The 21232-nt window shown below is 44.8% G+C and overlaps 1 protein-coding gene across 1 annotated transcript; it reads right to left on the bottom strand.

Annotated features, from left to right (window-relative positions):
* Positions 1 to 954: 954 nt before the first annotated feature.
* On the bottom strand, positions 955 to 21111 carry Hrb27C (Heterogeneous nuclear ribonucleoprotein at 27C). The gene is made up of 11 exons (XM_089545443.1): positions 20925 to 21111; positions 17347 to 17387; positions 15176 to 15339; positions 14350 to 14436; positions 14132 to 14233; positions 13998 to 14046; positions 9203 to 9285; positions 8784 to 8931; positions 7898 to 7984; positions 3770 to 3853; positions 955 to 1148 (listed from the first exon to the last, which is right to left on the bottom strand). Exons 1-11 carry the CDS (start codon positions 20951 to 20953, stop codon positions 1063 to 1065), a joined length of 960 nt encoding a protein of 319 aa, XP_089401569.1. The 5' UTR covers positions 20954 to 21111; the 3' UTR covers positions 955 to 1062.
* Between the last annotated feature and the right edge of the window lie 121 nt (positions 21112 to 21232).

Consider the following 21232-nt stretch of genomic DNA (forward strand, 5'->3'; position numbering starts at 1 on the left):
GCCACATGAAAGGTGCAAGAATGGCTAATTTCGGTTCACATGGGTCAGACAATGACATCTATAAACTTGTAGAAGCTTGCACTTGCCCACAAGGCAAAACCCCTCTGCAACACCCATCTCAATCTTGCTGGCAACCCAGAGCATGTTACCTTGGTTCATGAACCAAAACTATAGTTTCAATGGTTAATTCAAGTTCAAATCCTGGGTTCCACTGGTGGATCAGGAGCAACTTGCTCTGAACAGGATTGCCCTGCAATGCTCTCCACAGCACGAAGGGCATCACGTTTCAACCGGCCATTTTGGATTTTCTGACACTGAGGTGGGCTTAGTGCTTCTTTGCGAATTCAGAGCGATGCTCTGGATAGCCGAATGGAATTCACCATAGTGCTGTCAGTATGTATGCTGGCTTGGAAAAGTGACACCTTGAACCCTGTCTTCACTCTGGGTATATGGATACACAACCCAGCAAGACAATCATGGTCATGGTGGCAAACATACTAACCCTCCTTTGCAAAGCCAGGCCTGAAGAGGCAACTTCACAGACTTGCAGGTCACTTGCATATGTAAGACAAGGTACAGTTAAAGCCGCTCAAACTTAGCAAAGTAGTGCCAACTCCCCTCCTCCACTTCCTCCTCTTGTTCTGATGCAGTAATGTCTATTCATGCATCAAATATGGCGTCCAATGCATGCCCGGGGAGGCGCAGGACCGCCATGCCCAGTGTGAGGGAGAATAAAAGACTGAAGGGCGACTTCGGGGTGGCATTCTTCAAAGGTTGGCATTACTCTACGAAGTTTGAGGGGCTTTAGGTACAGTCACAGAAGCTTGTTCTTTGGGAAGAGGAGAAAAATGCTGGGCAGTGGACAGCAAGACGGAAGCACTGCTTTGCCACGCAGACTGGCTTTGAGCACTAAATGACACAATGAAAACAATGCAGAATGAGTCTGTAGACAAATGAGTGTATAAAAAACCAAGGTGATGGGGTGGATCTTATTGAGCGGAGAAAAAAAAAAGAGAAAAGAAAGGAGGCGTGAGGAATGTACACTCGCTGGTGCCTTCAGATTCACCTCCGGTAGGGGTGGTATGAGCCATCAGCTTGGCCACCCACAGCCCCTGCCACACCATTGGTGCTGGCTCCATTGTAGCCACCTGCATAGCACCACACAGAGAAGTGCCATTAGTGACAGCCAAAAAACAGTCATTTCTTCACGAAACTGCACACTGAAGTGATTTAGTTGGTGCAGCTTATTATTTACAAGCTGTTCTTGAGTTGGGCTAGCTTGTCTGAACAAGACCATGTCAGCTGGCTTTACGCCACTGACAATAAACTGGCACAACTGCAAAGCACGAAGCCAGCAGAACACTTGCTTTTAATATGTGGGTAGATACACAACTGATGCCACCTCAACCAGAAGCTGTTATCAAGCCACCATCATGGAAGTAAAAGTCAGCACAGTGTAATCCACTTATAACAATACCAGATACAGTCAGGCCCACTTATAACAATATTGGTTATATAACAATATATTGGATATAACAATGGTCAGTCGTAGCACCTTCACCTTTATCATGTGTTCTATGGTCAAATAAACTGCTTATAGCAATGCTGTCAAGACACATTATTGGTTATAACAATTAAATCTGGCAATTGAGTGTCAACCATTATAGAAAAAAAAAAGGAAATGCTACAACCACACCAGCAAAGCCATGCTTACAACACAAAAGTGTGCGTGTGTGGGGCCAACCAACGGACTGAGCCGGCACGGCGATGTCCAGAAAGCAAAAGAACCCGTGACCTCGCACTCGGAAACACTGCCACTGGGCGTGCCGAGGATGCTTGCGTGTCGCAATGACACAGGCAGGAGAAACGACAGATGTGTTCCCCTGAGCATAAAGCCCATGCAGAGAAGAAAGTAGGGAGCCTTGGCCGAGCAGTCCATTATTAACGTTTGTGAGGGGTGTGGTGCTCGCAGAAAAAAAATGCACAGACGCATTTTTCTTCGTTTTTACACTCTGAGCTACGGCTGGCACCGGCAGCGCGTACGTCGTCCCATCTTCCCCTGTCCTTCGCTAATTTCCCCATGGTACCCGCTTCACAAATTTCACGTGTACCAGGGGCAGGCGTCATCGCGTCAGGCGAGCTGCTGCATTGATGCATTGGCTAGGCGCGCAATGCGTACTCCCAATCAGTCGGTGCAGTGCGCACGCGCGTGCAGCCAGCGCGGTTTTTTCTTGTCAGCTGTCACTGCACCCTTGGTTCTGCACGCTTCTTGAATTTCCCTTAAGAATCGCTTCTGGAAAGCTGGCTTGATTCCCGTGATGTGGAGGTGCTTTGGTCATCAGCGAACGGTAAACATTTTCCCGGTCCCCTGAAGTTCGAATTCACGAGCTTTTACAGCATTAGAACAATCAAACCCCTCCGGGTATTTACTGTCAATAAATGCTCTGAAGTTTGTCATCTTTTCTTTTTTTCGGCACAACCCTGTTATAACAATTACTGGTTATAACAATGGTATTTCCATGGCACTTGAATATTGTTATAAGTGGGCTTGACTGTATAACTATATATTGCTTATAATGATCTAATTCTTTATATTTGTCAATTCTCCCATTGCTCCTATGCAAAAATCAACCATATACAGTGATAAAAGATTGGCAAAATAGTGAATCCAATGATAGGATTGTGTTTACTACAAAAATTTGTCTGAAGGTTTGGTAAAAAAATATCATACTTTGAAAGGAAATGACGTGAAAAACTCCGCAAAACGGACCAGCATGGCGAAATCCGCAGGAGGTGTTGGGTACAGCCTTGAGAACCAAGCGCTATAGTATCATTGTTGCAAGGAGGGAAGAGCTTGCTTGGCCTCCACCTCACAACGTTTTCTCCAAACACTTAATTTCCGCAATTTCCGCCTGTTTGTGCGTTCATGAACTGGGTAAAAATGGTGGAGTTTACTAAGCGCACGTAGATGCATCTGGACCCATCCCCCCACTTTTGTCGGCGAAAATTTCTTTATTTTTTCTTCCTTTGATTTAAAGAGGTAGCCTTTCTTAGCATGTTCCTCAGTTTTACACTGTCCGTAGTGCAGACCCTTGCATTGTGCCAAGATGCTGAGCACCCTTGAAAGGAGTGCTGGTGGTGGTGGCTACATGCATAGGGTAATACCTATATGCATCCTGGGAATACATGGGTGTCTTCTTTTTGCTTTGTTTTCCTTTTTTTTTATAACGATCCAATTTCCAGGTTTTCTCAATATCGTTATAACTGGATTGCATTGCAATGCACAGTAGTGCTCAGCTCTGGTGCCAAGAGGGCAGTGTGCCGCACAGAATATTTTAAGTGTTATCAGCAATTAGCCATTGACCAGCATTCCTCTTCATACTGGTATCGGTACTGACCTCCAAATCTACTCTGGCAGGCAATATTTCAGCACAAGCTTTCAACATGACTTGCACTGAGCATTACGCAACATGTTAGTGCTCTCACAAACAGAGGAGCTAAGTGTCTCTTGTTCTATTTTATCTATTTTTTTTATTAAAGAACAAAATTTCGTTTTGCTTTATAAGTTATAAGCGTCATTTAAGTGGAACAAAGTACGAAAAGTTGATCTGCTGAGGCAGCCAACCTTCCCCCAGCATTTGTAGGACACTGATCGGAAATTGAAAATATTTCATAACGGCACTGATGGGTTCTACTGTGCCCAAAAACGGGATGCAAGAACAATGCCACTGATGCCAGGAACCAAAACCAAGTCAACAAAAAACATTACCGGCTGTGGAGGTGGCTGAGTATCCATCGCCATAGCCAGAGCGCATGGGTCCATAGCTTGATGGCTGCTGCTGTCCATACGAACCTACAAATACAACAGCACTCATGAAATGCACCCAAGAAAGAAAACAAAGCAGTGAGAACTGCATTAGTTAAACCTGCCACAGAGACGGTTGGGTTGGTTTCATACAGCCTACAAGGATGCCGACTGTCTTGCCACACGTGACCACAATAAAAAAAGAACACTTCATGAGATCGGACACTTTGGAAAAGAGAACTGAAATGCCAGAATATTTGTGGCAAGGAACACCTACTACCAGGTAGTAAACACAAAATGTCACAGAGCACCTTTCAAAGGCGATAGACCACAGAGTCTCGCTTTGACCAGCGTGCCATCGTATTTCCATGCCCGCTGAAGGTACGCTGTCAAAATCCAGCATGGGGTAAGCCACTATCCGGAGGTGACATGCATGAACTATCACGTGTGAATTCTGCCACAATTGCAATGTAACAGAAGAATTTGTATTGCATAGGTTTTCTCGTGAGCTAGAGAAGGACCGGCTCACGAAAACATAGTAGCTGGGACAATGCAGACTCGTGGAACATAACAGAGTTTTAGTGTACTACAGTTGTACCTGAATATATCAAACTCGAAGGGGACTGCGAAATAGTTTGATATACACAGTGTTCCGTATTTATCGGCCTGGTATGTAAAAAATTATCTCGCAATCTCGCTCGCGCTCGTGTTGTCCAAGTCTCTTTCTCTGTCCGTGTTTTTTTGCACTTGTACGTACCTACTACCTTGTTTGGGTACAAGCACAGAGCACAGGATAGCTTATGATAGTGATAAATACTTTAACACCAGAAGTTGCCTGGACTGCCAGGAATCGATGAAAAACTGGAGTGCGCAGAACTTTTGTCAAGGTGAGTGGGATAGCGGATTTGAGAGGCTGCACTATCTGGCGAATTCCAAGGCAACCACTACTCCTGCTCGGGGCTGGGGTAGGCCTCATAGTAGCCCAGATGGCGCAGCCTGTCTAATCTCCTGCTCCGCTCAGGTAGATGAATACTATTCTGCGTTGCAGACGATTGCAGTTTTTCACCGATTCCAGGCAATTCAGGCAAAGCAGACTATCATAAGCTACCCTATGGTCTGTGCTTGAGCCCAAACACTCAGTAGTTTGCGCAGCAGAATTTTTTACAACCCGGACAGATAAATACGAAACACTCTGTATATTAAATGGAAATAGATAAGATTATCTGTAAACTAAAAGAAACACTAACGCAACTGCCACTCTACTTGCAGTGATGTGCCACACACCAGCGTAATGGTAGTGCACCACTCACTAGATCAGGGGCGGCCAAACTGCGGCTCCTCGTGGTTCTAAGTACGGCTGTACTTACTGTGCCCCCCTCCCCCTTCTCTCTCCCATTTCTGCCTCTCAATACAGCTTTCCTTACGTTCTAGAAAAGAAGTGCACGCAGGAAGCTGTTGCCAGCTGTTGCCATCCTGCAGGAAACCTGCAAAACGATGCGTGTTGCAAGAAATATTTTTAAAAATTGCCTCTCCCCTCCCTTCCTTTGTTGCAGCTCTTCCTAAAGACATTATGAATACGGCTGCCTCGCCATTCCCGGACTACATGCTGCTAGGCATAAGCTTGCTTCACATCAAAGCCATGGCAGACGGTGCTAGGGACCTAGCCACTCCTTATCATAAGATGCCTAATCCTGTTGCCAGTACACAATAAATGGAATAATCGCTCATTAAAAGTGAAGTACAGTTTAGGTTTGGTTTGGTTTATGGGGTTTAACGTCCCAAAGCGACTCAGGCTATGAGAGACGCCGTAGTGAAGGGCTCCGGAAATTTCGACCACCTGGGGTTCTTTAACGTGCACTGACATCGCACAGTACACAGGCCTCTAGAATTTCTCCTCCAAAGAAATTCTAGCCACCGCGGCCGGGATCGAACCTGCCTCTTTTGGGTCAGCAGCCGAGCACCGTAACCACTGAGCCACCGCGGCGGCTGAAGTACAGTTTAAGTGACACCGTTGGCAACGAAGCAAACAAAGCACAGCAAGCGAGGACAGCCGTGAGGCTTTAGTTAGGTTAGATTCACCGCATGGCAGCGGCGTGGCGGAAAAATGAGTAGTATACAAGTCTGAAGGCCACCCTCAATCACACTCCACATTCACCCCGTGATGCGGTTTCGCAATGCTAGCGCTGCAGTAGGTGCCCAAGGCTGTACAGTCGAGCCATCTCCTCGTACGAAAAGTGCCTGAAGAGCACCGTTAGGGGAAGCACTGCTTGCAGGGGTGCGGTGCGCAGTTCGGTACAGCTGTTCCCGGACATATAGAACTCAAAGGGGATCGCAATAATATAGTTCAATATATCAGATAATTTCATATTTATAAAACATGGCAACAGATAAGCTTATTTCTAACCGAGAAGCGTGAATACGGGGAGGGGGCACTCATGCTTACAGTGTGTTTGTTACAACGACATGCTACCCACCAGAACACCGACAGCACACTGCTAGCTAGGTGTCGCTTTCCTAGCTCACTTTGCATCGAAGCCACAACGAACGAAACTTCAGGAAAAGCCACCACTGATCATATGAGGTCTAATTCTGTTACAGGCACACTATAAATGTAGTAATATCTCAATTAAAATTAAAATACAGTTGACTCCTGCATTGCCTTCAGCAGCGAAACAAACCCCACGAAAGCCGCCGCAAGCCTTCGGCCAGCTAAGCTGGCTTCACAGTATGACAACCAGTGTTCCCCGCATGACAGCAGTGTCATGGTGAAAAAAAGCATGCCAGACCTAATACCCGTGCCACACGCGCACAAGAAATGGCAGTAAATGCTTAAGGCCTTAAGTTTGTTAATGACATTATTTTTGGAGTTGGTGCTACACGTCCACATTTAATGCCATTATCGAAAGTGACGATGACGATAACGCTTGCAAGGTGGTCAAAAGTTTCATCTGAATATAAACATTCCTAATGAGCATAATATATCGGGAATGTTGTTCAAATGTAATGTGAAAACGACTTTCCAGAAAATACGGCTGTTCCTGCTTTACAAGTCGAAAAAGTAGCCATAAACTCACATGTCAGCACATAAGTCGAGAGTACCTGTCAATAAGGCTGGTTAAAATGGCGCTCTTTGCAACGAAAATGCGATATAGATGCCTCATCTGACTGAAAGTTAAGAATTAACCATTTCCTACTGGTTAGGAAGTTGTTACTAACAAAGCTGCACGCTTTTCTGCGTGTGGAATGGGAACGAGAGTACACATTGCACGGGCGAATGAGTTGTGGCGAACTCAGTAGGTCGCGAATGGCAGTAAGGCTAATGCCATTAAATTTATGCGTGTGGCACCACACGAATGCCATTAAAACTTAAGGCAGTAAGCACTTAATGGCATTAAATCTGTCCGTGTGGCACGGGTATAAGACCATCTTCCGCAAGTACACCCCATGGCACGGTTTTACAGCACCACCACTGCCGGCAGACGCCCAAGGCCGCGGCAGACCAAGCTCCGTGCGCGAGAAGTGATTACGGGAGTGCAGTTAGGAGAAACTCCACACACAGGGACGCTGCGCACAGCTCGATAAATCGAATATTCTGCTGAAAGGAAGTTTGATAAACACGAACAACACTTCTATACTTTTGCACGTGATTTTCAAGGGAATATTCTGGCCGTTTGATATAAGCAACAATTCGGTATACCTGGGATCAACTGTATATCAAACAGCCGCCAAAAACTGCAGTTCCGTATACTGCTCAACTTTCCTACACTTCTACGCAGTTTTTGCGAAGGGATAACTTGTGCGTTTGATATATCTGGGCTCGTATGTAGTCGCAAGAACCCAGCTGCCAAATGAAACTTTTTTTCAAGTGCCAAAGAAAAACGTTTGGGCACTACAAAGTAAACACAAATCATCAGCAAGAACATTGCGAGAACTTAGAAATAAGTCTCACAAACAATTAGAACAAAAAAAATATACAATCACTGATAGATACATGCAACCACCAGGTTTAAAGACTACCTTTCTTCATCACTACAGAGCGCAAAAAGCAGTCAGTCCTAAAAACACTTATTGCAACAGAACTGGCCAACTTACCGTAACCGCTGTAGGATTGGTCACCAGCACCTCCATAGCCATAGCTCTGGTTGTTTCCCCAACTGTTGTTGTAGCCACCTCCATAGCCTGCACGGGAAATCAGTCTTAACAGCTGCTACTACACAATTCTATCATTTCATACAGAAAGGCCATGCACTCAGGTGCACAGCAAGGGAGGAATGCAAGCGCAGAAAACAGGGTAAGCCCTGAAATCTGATAAAGAACCAGCATATGGGGAACGCTGGGGAAGATGGCCGTGCCACTTGCTAGTTAGTTAGAAATAGGAAAAAGGAGAAGAGATATGGGTTCGTGGGTAAGGGACAGGAGGTTGGCTGAGAAGTGTGTACCATATGTGGGAACAGAGAAGGAGTTGGATATCACAGTTAGTATCTTGGGACCACAAGGCTCAACCCAAGAAGGTTCTAGATGGATATAAACCCAGTCGTGTCTATAACGTTGCATGCTAGAGGACAAACGATAAAAAAAAAGCAACACTTTATAGAGTTGGCTAATATATCATGATCATGAAATCCTTCATTAGCAGACTAACTACACTGAATCGCTTGCTTCCACTCATCGTAATGGTAGTCCGCATTACCACATAGCACCACTACCTGTGGTCAAAGCTGATTTTAAGAATTTTCGTGAAAGTCGAAACTGTCCATGATGAGCAATAAGCGCCCAAGGGACACACACTGTCACGGAGAGCGAGAACACACCCACACTCAGAAACACATGCACACACAAGGAAAGAGCATTAGTTTGTCGATACTGGCAAAAACTTTTTTCTACTTTGAAGGAAGACATTTCGTTATCCACCATGAGATGAATGTACTTTGAACACTAGATAAACAAACACTCCAAAATTTTTGAAAGTGTGCCTCACCCTGGTAGCCAGAGTTCATGTTCGAACCTCCATTGGAGGATCCCCACCACTGCTGCTGTTGTCCACCCCAGCCGCCGCCGCCGCCTCCGCCACCGCGGCCAACTTTGGGCGGCCGGCTTTCCTTGGGCTCCGCCCGCTTGCACTCAACCTGCACACAACACATTCATGAGCAGCCCACCAACAAGCTGGGGTAACACAAGCACAGCACAGCGGAAAAAAAAAGGGGGGGGGGGGGGGGATTCTCTACAAAAGCCCACTCCAGTACATCGCAACGCATTGTTGCTTGAAATGTGTAAACGTGATTCAGCACAGACATGCAATTACTGCAACACGGCACCATTGAGATGCATCACCTTCACCATTTGGACAAACAGTGGTACTCAAGGCCACATAACGAGCATTCCAGAAGCTGAACACACCTGCTTCCCACTGATGTCAACATAGCGCTGCGCAGTCAGCTGGTTGACTGGCTCTTCCGATTCAAAGGTGATAAAGCCAAAGCCTGCAAAATGGACAAAATGGGTCAGCAAGGTGCTGTAGGCCAGGGGCAGCAAGTAAAGCACTTCACAACCATCGGCTCCCTCAAATAAGTGCTGAAGCTTTCAACTGCTATCCAACAGGACACAGGGGGCCAACAGCATGCCTCCTTCAGCAGATATTTCGTTACCCTTGCAGGTCAGCGAGAGCTGCCCTTGCAAGTGGGTGCCTCCTGGGAGCGCTTGCCACGCCACTGTCCCGCTGGTCTCTGAGAAACCCACGTGGGGAGAGGGGCAGGGGCACTGCCTTTCGGCGAGGCTCAGGCACTTGCCGGTCCGACTGCACTCAGGGCAGGAAACTTACCAGCCAACCGGCCCCCCCACGCAAATGGGAAATAACAAAACAGTGATGAGGACAAGAGGGGCCTAACAGCCATTCTAACTAGTAATACCAGGGCCACCCAGTGAAAACGCGCAAGCTGCAGCCTGCCGAATTCCACCACAGGTCAATTTGGCGACCAGAATGCTAATGGTCAGGTAAAATACAAGGATAGCCCCATGGCAGGGACATTGCATGAAAGAGTAAACTCTTGCAGATGAGGTGGCCCCATGCTTAATGAGCCTTTGTTTCTATGCTCTGCGCTCTATGAAGCACAGCTAAGAGGGTGAGAGGCTTTCCTGTACAAATAAGCAGTACAACAAAATGTTTTGCAGGTGCAAGCAACCAAGGATGCAGACATGAAATCTACAATTCATCTTAACCCAATGCCCCGCCGTATTATAGCACAGCTCAGTGAGACTCGCTGAAAGGTCGCAATACCAGTCATATTTTGTGATGTTGCTCAGTGAAACAGAACACAAGTAATTTACAGTGGAAGCCCCAAGAAAGTCAATATTGCAACCCCCTACTAGACATAAAATGCCAATTTTGGTGCATGGGGCAGGCTGCACACGAGTTTTCACTGCGCGACACACCAGTGTTGCCAACCTGTTTTTTGTAACATCCCTACACCGAGTTTAAAAAATCTAACAAATCCCCATGCATGCTTCTCGCATTTCTATATCTGTCGCTTCAAATTAAGCTCTTTCCAAAGCACCCCCCCCCCCCCCCTCTACTTTTTGATAGAATTTTGAGCCCACAGTGCCAAAATAAAGCACTCAATCGTACACCCAGTAAAAATAATGTAGATGTAACTGACAAAGTTATAAGTATAAGGTCTATGGGAGCTATAATTACTTATAATCTAAAATGGAACAAAAAATAAACTGCATAAAGAAAAGCAAAACAAGCACTTTTTTACTTAAAACAATTAGGCCTATCAATGCTCAACCCCATGCTAGAATACAGTAAAACCTCATTGATACGTAAAAAAAAAAAATCAGAATAAAACATTCAGAGAAAACATACTGCCTAATTTCGCAAAATTTAACTGTTGAATGAAGTACAATGGCATTTATTGACCATTTCACCTAATAGAAAATTTGATTAGCATTTCTCAGTAAAAGGTCTACACAAGTCATTTTCTAGTGCTCAAAGAAATAAGTCAGCATCTGCGTTTTCCTTTGGAACACATCCAATCCGCTGACAGCTCTATGAAAGTCGCTACGACCACATCTATCATCTCCCAAGCCACTTACATGAACGCCACCTCTCAGGACACAGCCAAACTGCTCACCATAGCGGAAGCCCCAACAATGTCTGTTCCATACCCTTTATTTGGACAGAGAGCCGAGCCACCTGCCTTACTATTTTGCAGAATAAACTGCCATATATTTCGAATCCTTACACCAGGCTGCTTTTACTAAGCCTTTTTCAGAGGTCATGGACTCGGTTCCCACCAGCGGCATATGTTTTTTCTGCTGCTTTTCTAATCAATTACCTTTAAGCTTGGTTTGGTTTGGTTTTATGGGGTTTAACGTCCCAAAGCGACTCAGGCTATGAGAGACGCCGTAGTGAAGCGCTCTGGAAATTTCGACCACCTGGGGTTCAAGATGATAGAAGCCAGATGGTGTAAAATGCCAAAGAACAGCACGGAAAAGCTTTTGAAATCAGCCTTCGTTAGTGGGCTAACGATGGTCGATGGACACGATAAGAAAACTAATAAGTTGAAGATAGTGCAACTCTACGGAACATTTTTATCACCTGCCATTTTTGGCACATGAATTGGAAACATATCAACGAGGTTTTACTGTACACAGTATCTCTACCACATCCACACACATTTAAAATATTACTAGTCCTAAGACAGGGGGAGGCAGAAAGTAACAGGAGGTGGCAGAAAATTAGGTGGGCAGATGAGATTAAGAAGTTTGTGGGGATATGGCAGCCGCAGCTGGCAAAGAACAGGGTTAACTGGAGAGACATGGGAGAGGCCCTTGCCCTGAAATTGGCGCAGTCAGGCTGATGATGATAATGAGTTATAAGACGCGCAGAGCAAGTCGCGCAGAGCATTAGATTCACCTAGATTGCTTACAGCAAGTATACATCTCCTTCAACCACTCTACACAGTTCTATCTGCTTGAACCCAACCACCTATGAATACATAAATGCCACATACTAAACCCAAGAGTCTGAACGACATGTTCGCACTGAAGTAAACTGCTAGGAAATTTTCATGTAAAACTGCTTTTCAGAAATCCTTCTTTCCCAGTACAGTACTTGGCTGGAACACCCATCCCGCTGATATCTCATCCTTGAATGTTTCATTTTTTGTGAATGAACTACCCAAGTGACCAAAATACTTCGAATGACAGCCCCCCTTTCTTCCTTGCCCTGCCACTGGTATGGTGCTCCTCCTTTACTTCTTTTCTCAGTCACCATTTGAGTGCATTTGACTTCATCACTGCTGGTGTTTGTCTAATGGCATCTTCGACAAGCTTGCACCAAGGCTGCCTCGAAACTAATGCAGTACACCAGGGACCACGGTATAATGGAGCCCTATGCACTCCGGTGCAACTATCAAAGATGAAATAGCCCACCAGTGCACACCAGTGTAGTTTATCCAAGACACTATCAGCGTTTTGATTAATCACTGCATCAACTGTGGATAGTCGTTCACTGCATTCTATATTTTCTTCCTCCTTTTGATTACTAGTCAAACTACTTTTCTGCTAAACTCCTGAGCCCTCTACAACCACACTTCCATTTACGTTTTATCAAATTTACATTCTTCTTTCTTCTGGGCATGCATTTCTTTGATTTTAGACCCCTTTTATGTTTCACGCACTGTGTAACAGTATAGTATAACATTTTCAAGCATTTATTCTGCTTCTATGTAAAAGCCACTCCTGCCTAAGCCCTGCGTGGAGGCCAACAGTACTCGAGAAATAAATATGCGCAAAAATTTTACTGGGTGGCCTTGCACATACAGCACAATCATGCAATGCGTGCTTTCGAACTCCCCATAATCCCTACTGCCCTGTCCAAAAAGCCACTAGTTTACTTGTCGACTTTAACCGGCGGCAGAAGTCTCCAGTGTGCAAAAATTTGTCTGCTACCCAGAAAACTGGTTGAAAACAAATGCATGCTGGAGACACAGGCACGATCCACTTCCACAAGGACTCAACTGCGCATGCAAAGCAACAGGTGCATGCTGTTGACGTCTGCTGCCACCTGTCGTTTGCACCTGTCACCAGCGCCAACTACACATGCACACTAGAACCAGACTTTTTTTTTTTTTTTTTAAACCAGTAGAGCTCAGGAGAGGACAGGAGAGGATAGGCGCGCGTGCACAGAGCCGCTGCGTGAAAAAGGTAGATTAAGCTCAAGGTACCAAGCTGTGCTTTTGTCTGTTTACTCTGATGCATTCAGGCACTGCATGAGCAGTTTGGAGTACTCCTGTTATTAAAGCACAAAGGCAGGAATTTTTTCAGTGTTTGAAAAAACAACAGGGCAGAGTGAGGAGAAATACAAACCATGCAAGATGAATGTGCTGGCTTAGGATTAAAGCTGCTGCGTGGATTACTGCTAAATATTCTCTTCTTTTTCTTTCTTTTTTTTTGCGATAGACTGCTCCTTTGCTGTTGCCAGTTTCCACACTTGCACACACAAAAATAGCTTGCTAAGGTTCGAATTAAAATCTTATTGTGTGCTGCTCATTTTTCCTTGTCTCCACTTTTTTTTTTTGACACCAGACTCCTTCTCCAGCACCAATGATGCATGTGCCTGCATATAAATTACATCTCTTTAATAAATTATCAACTAGGTCCAAGGTCCAGTATTCATCCTGTGCAGTCTGTATTTTATTACTTCTTACGTTGGGGTGCATCATAGGTGTACTGTACTGGGACGGCATCGTCCCCAAATATCACCAGTGGGGTTTGAACTGCTTCGACAATCTTTTTAAAGGTCTTTACAATACATTACGAATGACTGAACAGCCCCAAATACCTATGAAGCCAATGAAATGGCCGAAAATTCTATAATGTAGTGACCAATCCCCATGGTTGGCAACACTGGGCTATGCTAAAAATATCCTAGGTTAATCTCCTTATTGACTACAGTCTCACGCCATTAGCACCAGGGGGCAGTCCATCCATCAAGATTGCATTTTGCAGGGGTTGAAGGCGGCAGCACATTTTCTCAGGCGCTTGCTCGCACACTGAAACAAATCGTTTGGGGCCCGAACCCTCCTGCAAAACCAGAACAACAACACTGTCTGGCTCCCTCCAGAGCGTCTTCATCTTCACCATAGCAGCCTAGAAGAGGGCAAGCCCCGTCCAATGCACGGACACTCACCTCGAGAGCGGCGCTGTTCCTGGTCATACATAATCAGGGTTTCCGTCACCTGCAAAAGCACGAAGTCCCAGCTGAGCTCCTGCCCAGACCGCTAACACGGGAATGGGAGACAGTAACGCCCCCTGCTGACTCACCTTGCCGTACTCGGAGAAGAAGGCATGCAAGTCTGTCTCTGTCACTGTGGCAGGGAGGCCACCAACAAAAATCTTGGTGGAGCTTCCTTTAGTACGACCACCCTGCAAAAGTGCCAGAGCCATTTGGTCACTCCACAAACAGTACATATGGAGACCCAAGCCTAAAGCTAGCAGTCATGGCAGAGAATGTTAGCCAAGCACCACTCTTGACAGCTTACCCTGCCCCCTGGGCCCCCGGGGCCACCACCTCCTCCACCTCCTCCAGGGCGACTGGCACCGCGTGGATTGCAAGATTTTGGATCCACCTGAGAAAAAAAATATACATACATATATACACACACGCACATATACATAAATAAAGTGGTTTTCTGAACATATACTTTGGTAATACATTAGGTCGCCTACAACTAAGCAGTTATTAAAAAGACCACCATATATTTCAGCACACATTGATCACTGCCACAAAGTTTGGATCCCTCCTTATCGTACAAGATGGTTTGGTACGGTTTATGGGGTTTAGCGCCCCAAAGCAATTCAGGCTATGAGAGAAACCGTAGTGAAGGGCTCCGGAAATTTCGACCACCTACAAGATGTTTTCATGATTTATTCATACCCAGAACTTGTGTCAGCTGGAATCACCTTCCCCACAATATTGCTGTAGTTACTGATACTGCTGCATTTCGTAATGCTGCTATTAATTTTATATAGGTATGTGTCTATAACTTTGTTTTAATTTATTAGTTGCTGATTTTTTTGTGCTTTGTTTTGTGCAATGCTGCCTTTTGTTAATACTGTTATTGATTTTATATCACTGTGTGCTGCAACGATATTCATTTTTTTTAGCTGCTGTTTTTGTTTTTGTACTTGTATGTTATTCCCACTCCCCTCTGTAACGCCTGACGGCCCTGAGGGCAACTAAATAAATAAATAAATATCAACAGAACAGCTCACTGAATTTCCAAAGCCAAATGATTGAAGGTTAATGAAAGCTTGTGCACAGTGCGTATGTAACAGAAGCAAGGGGGCGAAGAGAGAGACGCTGACCGTTCGCCCGTCCAGTTGGTGCGGTCCTCCAGCCAACACAGTGGCCACGCAGCTAGGATCACGGAAGGTGACAAACCCAAAGCCACGAGACCGGCCTGTCTCATTGCACATCACCACGCAGTCCACCACTTCGCCAAAACGGCTGAAGTAGTTGAGCAGGCTCTCTGGGTAAATTGATGAAGAAGAATCGGCAACATCACCGTTGAACTGGGCCAGTTTATGATTTCTATTTATTCAAATAAACTTAACATGACACATAAGAAAAACAGAGCATGGGTAACATGCAGCACTTTTGTGAATAAGAAAAAGGATGCCATCATTTCCATGGTGCTCCACAAATATAAACTGGGGCCTTAAAGGGAACGCAGGAGAATTCCATGCAATTCCTGCTCGCTTTAAAAAATGATTCTGTGGCTCTTTCTGGGTATTTTAACTTTTGTCTGTCAGTAGAAGACAAGGATGAAAAAAAATTAATTTATAATTTTTTCTGCCACTCGATTCAAACTTACGACAGTTTCATCAAAAAGGACTGGTTTCCACCAATTCGTAGTTAACGGCGATGCTGCATACCCTCTGGAAACCACACCCAAAAGCTGGTTTGGACACATGCTGTTTACTTGCAAAAACAGCAGCTGATGAAGACATCTATATTTGGGTTTTTGTCTTCTCTAGCTCATAAGTGCTTCATTTTTGTCAAGACTGGTCTCTGTGAGGCCAACTTCAATTTGTCCCCGGTGTCTATTAATGGCCTTTCAGGCATTTACCTACCTCATAACATCGCTATAAAACTATATCAGCAATAAAAAAAAAAAGTCCAACAAATAGTTCACTTAAACATATAATAGCGCTGTCTACCATATATGCCTGGTCATGTGCCAATAACCAATGCAACCACAAACACAATAATAACAGCAAGGGACATATCCCTAAGCAAACAACTGTAATCAGACACCATATAGTCTATGTTAGCATAGCTATCCCTAGCGGCTTTAAAAAAAGAATAAGACACGTCTGCATTGGCAGACAGCCAGGCACAGATACAGCTGTGCACGTAGGGAGAGAGAGAGAGAGAGAGAGAGAGAGAGAGAGAGAGAGAGAGAGAGAGAGAGAGATCACAGCTGCCACAAGCCATACCTCGAGCTCATACCAATGCTGGGATAGAGCTAGCGGCGCAGCTGTATAAACACAAAACTTGCTCTGGCCTGGATGCTTCCATTAATTTTTGAAGTGACGAGCATTGCCAGTAAGGCAGCTGTTTACGCAGCAGAGGTGAAAAACAGCACACAAGAACCACGTCGAAGTCGCAGGTAGCAGGATCAAAAATGGCAAAACTCTACGGTTTTCCAAAAGCAGACAATAAGACGAGACGTGCTAGACAAATCTTTGAAAGTGCAATCTAATCTGAGCTTATAAATAATTGTTTTTTTTTTTTTCAGGTTTTCTGATATGGCTAACTGTTCCTATTTAGACCAAGAAAATGTCCATGTGCTCTCCTAGTGGTATTCTGCAATACTGCCTATGGTTATGAATAATCTCAACTGTCACTAATAAAAATATATCTAAAAATCTGTAAATCCAAGGTAGCAAGCATGGTGTACATCAACCACCATATATGTTTCTCTTCTAAGTGCAGCCTCAATACAAGCACACTAAATAAAAATCTACAAGGTGCCAAGACTTGCAAGTCCCTGTGCTCATATCAGAGCTGTTTTGATAAAAGATTACGAGAGCAATGACCAAAGAATTTAAAGTTCATCCACTTTTAGAAATGTGCTCCTAAAAATTGCAAACAACATAAGTAGCAATGTGTAAGACCTGCTTCATGAAATTAACCTTCATACCACTTTCTGAACTGTTTTATACATGTACTATAACAAAACACAAGTGAGCCCTCCACCCCAGTGTATAAAATGCAGCACCCCTGCCATTCATATGAGCACTGTGTATGGTACAACAAAAGGCAATTTAAGTTGTAAAGTATTACACAACCGCTCTGGATACACCTGACTGTTAAACTACAGGGATCTTTATACAGCTACATTTTGAACGCGAAGCTCAACGTTTTCGTACACATCGAGCAATACGTCTTAACGGTTGGCAGATTGGCCTTATTAGGCATTAAGCTGTACAGCGACAAAAAGATACAAGGAAAGCACAGAACGGAGGCTTACCCTGTGTGGTCTCCCAACTGAGACCCCCAACAAATATCTTCCTGAAAAAAGAAAACAAACAAAATGTACACAAACTTCCAGACATTCTCACTCAACCCCCCCCCCCCCCCCAAATCACTGTTAGTACGGCCCTCCTCAATAGCAAGACTGCACAAAAAATATCCTTCCTCAGAAGCACCACCTGGATAATGTTCTCAATGGCCACCGAGTGAATATGGGAGCTGAAGGTGGGGTTACGACATACAACTATGCAACAGCTGTACCACGTATACACCCCCGAGAAAGTCCCAACACAGCTACAGCACCCACTCCCAAAGTGCCACGCAGAGTATGTGAAGCAATTATCAGAGGGCATAGAATTGAGGCAAATCTGGAACGTACAGCTAATGAGTCGCAAGTAAGCTGATCAACAGCCTTAACTGTCCAGCAAATGCAGCAACATCTATTAATATTCAGATGGGGTAAGACTTTAGAAGGGGCAATAACAAAATATTCTGTAGCAATGACATATTCAAAGCTGTACTGACAAAACTTCATACAGATAGTGCACAGAAGTAGCAATTACAAGAAAGTTTAAAATTTGATGAATTCTTTTTTATTTAAACATTTGCCCCTATTATTCTGAAATGGCTTGGAACCAGTGCTGAAATTAGCAACGTAAAAAGGCACATTTATGTTACCCGAAGTAAACCTAGAGTCACTAGCCAAGAGCAAAAACTACAATTTCTAGAATGTTTTATTTGTTTTCAATGAGTTATTTCGCTCTAGGCTCATAATTCTAGCTCCACTTCAGTAACAAATGTGCCTTCCTACACTGCTCAATTTCAGTAATGCGTTACAAACCGTGGGTTACAAACCACCATAAGATGGATTTTATGTAACTGCTACTTCTGCACACTGTTTGCGCCAAGTTTTACCAATCTAGTTTTGATTATACCATCAAAGAATATTTTAATCCTCCTTCTAAAGGAATGAAGGAGCTATAACTCGTGGTTTTGGCAGCAATTTACACTTTAAATTGGTTTGGTTTGGTTTATGGGGTTTAACGTCCCAAAGCGACTGAGGCTATGAGAGACGCCGTAGTGGAGGGCTCCGGAAATTTCGACCACCTGGGGTTCTTTAACGTGCACTGACTTTAAATTGGCTGCACCGTGCTGTGCTAAAATGCAGCGGCTCTCCAAAAAGTGGACGGTAGTCGGCCAATGTCACCTGGAGCTGATATATCTATACCTCACAAATATGATCGAGAGCAATAAATAGCATTATTTTTGTTATCGTTCCTGTAAGACATTTCAGAACCAATTTTTTTTATTTTTCACTTGCAACTAGTCAGTTTCTTGCAAGTTTCAACCATGGTTTCTCATCGCTGCCGGCAAAAGTAGTAGTTTATCGGTGATACGGACCACCAATATCATTTTATTAACTGTCAATTTTAAAACCAGCTTAGTTCGTGCTCGGCTGCTGACCCAAAAGACGCAGGTTCGATCCCGGTCGCGGAGGTCAAATTTCGATAGAGGCGAAATTTCAAAGGCCCTTGTACTGTGCGATATCAGTGCATGTTAAAGATCCCCAGGTGGTCGAAATTTCCGGAGCCCTTCACTATGCCGTCTCTCATAGCCAGAGTCGCTTTGGGACATCAAACGCCATAAACCAAAACCACCTTAGTGCTCTCAACTGTAGTTTTAATAAAACCTATGCATCATGGTTAACTCTTTCCCTACCGTGCCCATTCAGCATCGTTAGCCCGCTAACGATCATTTCTTGCCCAGATTTTAGAACCTTCTGCGTTGCTAAGGGCCACGCTGCAGATATAGATTGTAGGCAAGGAACCAAAGTTTTGTTTCCAACGTAGTTTTCTTTTGTCCCACGAGGGGGGGCACTTTCTAACGTGCTGCAAAGAAATGAAGACGCGGACCTACGCTCATTGCCCGCCATGTTGCCCGCAGATGACGCCTTCGCCGCTCGACTTCGGAGCCTTCCGCGTTGCTTACAGACACTATGCGCATCTGGCTTGTAGCCGGAGGACTGAAGTTTTGTTTCCGATATATTTTTTTTTGCCCCTAAAAAATGGCATTTTTCGAACGCGCTCCGATGATGCGGTACCATCAAAGTCGCTAGGCAGCCTCCACATGCACGCCACGCGCTCTAAAGCATCTGTGCAAAGCGCTGTTTTCGTTTGATGGAAAACCAACTAGCTCGTGATGTGTTCTTCAATGTCACAACCTCCAGAGTGAAATCTGTGCTGAAATAAAATATTTTAACCCACTGGGCCATACGTTCTCAGGTTGTGTAGTACTTGTTGCGTTTGGTTTTATGGCACATAAGCAGCTAAGAGTATTGCGCACCAAACAGTTAAAAAAAATCTGAATGGTGTGTCAATTACCAATTAAAATATTATAGTTTGTTTATTACATTCCCTTTTAGCGGCACAACTTATGATAAGCCTACTATCGCGTTTTCTCCCTGTACACTGTAGATCAAAAGTACACAAGCATAAGTGTTAAATGACTTCAATGCATCAAGAATGCACTCACAAACTAATCCTACCAAAATACAAACAAATATAACCAGCATCCTCTTTTTTTTTTTTTTTGCCTGACGCATATTAGAACTAACAAAAGAGCATAAATAAATATAACAAATGTGGTGCACAGCCACAAAGATTATGGCCACCCACAACGCCACCTGTAATGGCGCATGCGTGAAAGAAGGTTCAACGACACTTATCTAACACAGCAGGTGCGACTTCTATCCTGCTTTTGCAACCATTCGTACCACGAAACGCAACCACGAAATCGCAGAGCTTTACCCAGCACCCCCTGACGCCACAAGTTCACCTCCAGTATTTTTTACTTCTTATGGTCAAAACTGTGCATTCGCACGAGTCATGTAGCATAATAAACCTGCATATAATTACCGCCGCAACTGAGATATACGCACGTTAAAAGCGTTTCAGCTACAAGCACGATCACCAAATTCGTTGTAGCAAAGTTTTATGCTCGAGCTACAAGTACAAACGTCACTATCGCAATAATCTTCGCTCTCGTAAACATTCCGTAGCTTGCAGCACAAGGCGTAAAAAGGTTACGTCCGATATCTCTCAACATCGGCCGCGCTCGAAATCGAACGCCCGTCATAGCCGGGCGATATCGCCAGTATGATCCTCGACAGAATTTATCATAGGTCACCGCCGCAAAGAAATACTACAGACGATTTACTGCGCCACCACAAACCAGCGCATTCCCCGCGCAGATGAACCAACATCAGGGGCTTCCCTGTTGACGAGGAAAGCTCCCGCCAAGCGGCGTCCTGCCGCCTTCGTTCGCAAAAAAGTACGCGTGGTCATAAAAGAATGGTCGTAAGCACTAATATTGATCGCGCTATGTAGTACCCTTCTCACAGACAGATTACTAAAATTAATCGGCCCATAAGGGACGCGATTGCGACAATCCAGGGTCCGCCACATCGAGGCTTGAGCCTTATGCTGCGCCAGCATCACAGGCGCTGCTGGCATCACCGGCCACGAAATGGCCGCCGCGTTAGGTATCGCCGATTGAGATTAACAAAAGAGCTCTTACCCCTGCTCCTCGTTTTCCCGGCGAGCCATTTTTAGGCGTTGGAGAAAAACAGCTCAGGCCGTTAGCCGCTCTTCTGTTCAGGCGACGTCGCACTAACACCACAGCTACGACGCGTTGGGGCTAAACAACGAGACGGAACAAGGGGAATCAGGGAGGGCTGCAAAGGAAACAAAAGAGAAGAGACGGCGACGATGATGATGATGCTGACTGCGTGCGTCTACAGCGTTGCTCGATCAGTTTTCTGTTTTCGCCAGATGACTGGCGCGTATCTTGCACTTGGCTTTCCTGCGTGGCATGGAAAGGCTACG

The sequence above is a fragment of the Amblyomma mixtum genome, chromosome 5, assembly GCF_055824585.1.
Source record: "Amblyomma mixtum isolate Tamu chromosome 5, ASM5582458v1, whole genome shotgun sequence".
Lineage (NCBI taxonomy): Eukaryota > Metazoa > Arthropoda > Arachnida > Ixodida > Ixodidae > Amblyomma > Amblyomma mixtum.

What these genes read in the sequence shown, in the direction of transcription:
- Hrb27C (XM_089545443.1), bottom strand. Translation starts at nt 20,953, where the DNA reads ATGGCTCGCCGGGAAAACGAGGAGCAGGG. An exon ending in CAGTTGGGAGACCACACAGG is followed by an intron (nt 15,340 to 17,346) that starts GTAAGCCTCCGT and finishes CAATTTACCCAG; the next exon opens with AGAGCCTGCTCAACTACTTC. An exon ending in CTCAGCCACCTCCACAGCCG is followed by an intron (nt 1,149 to 3,769) that starts GTAATGTTTTTT and finishes GGTGCTATGCAG; the next exon opens with GTGGCTACAATGGAGCCAGC.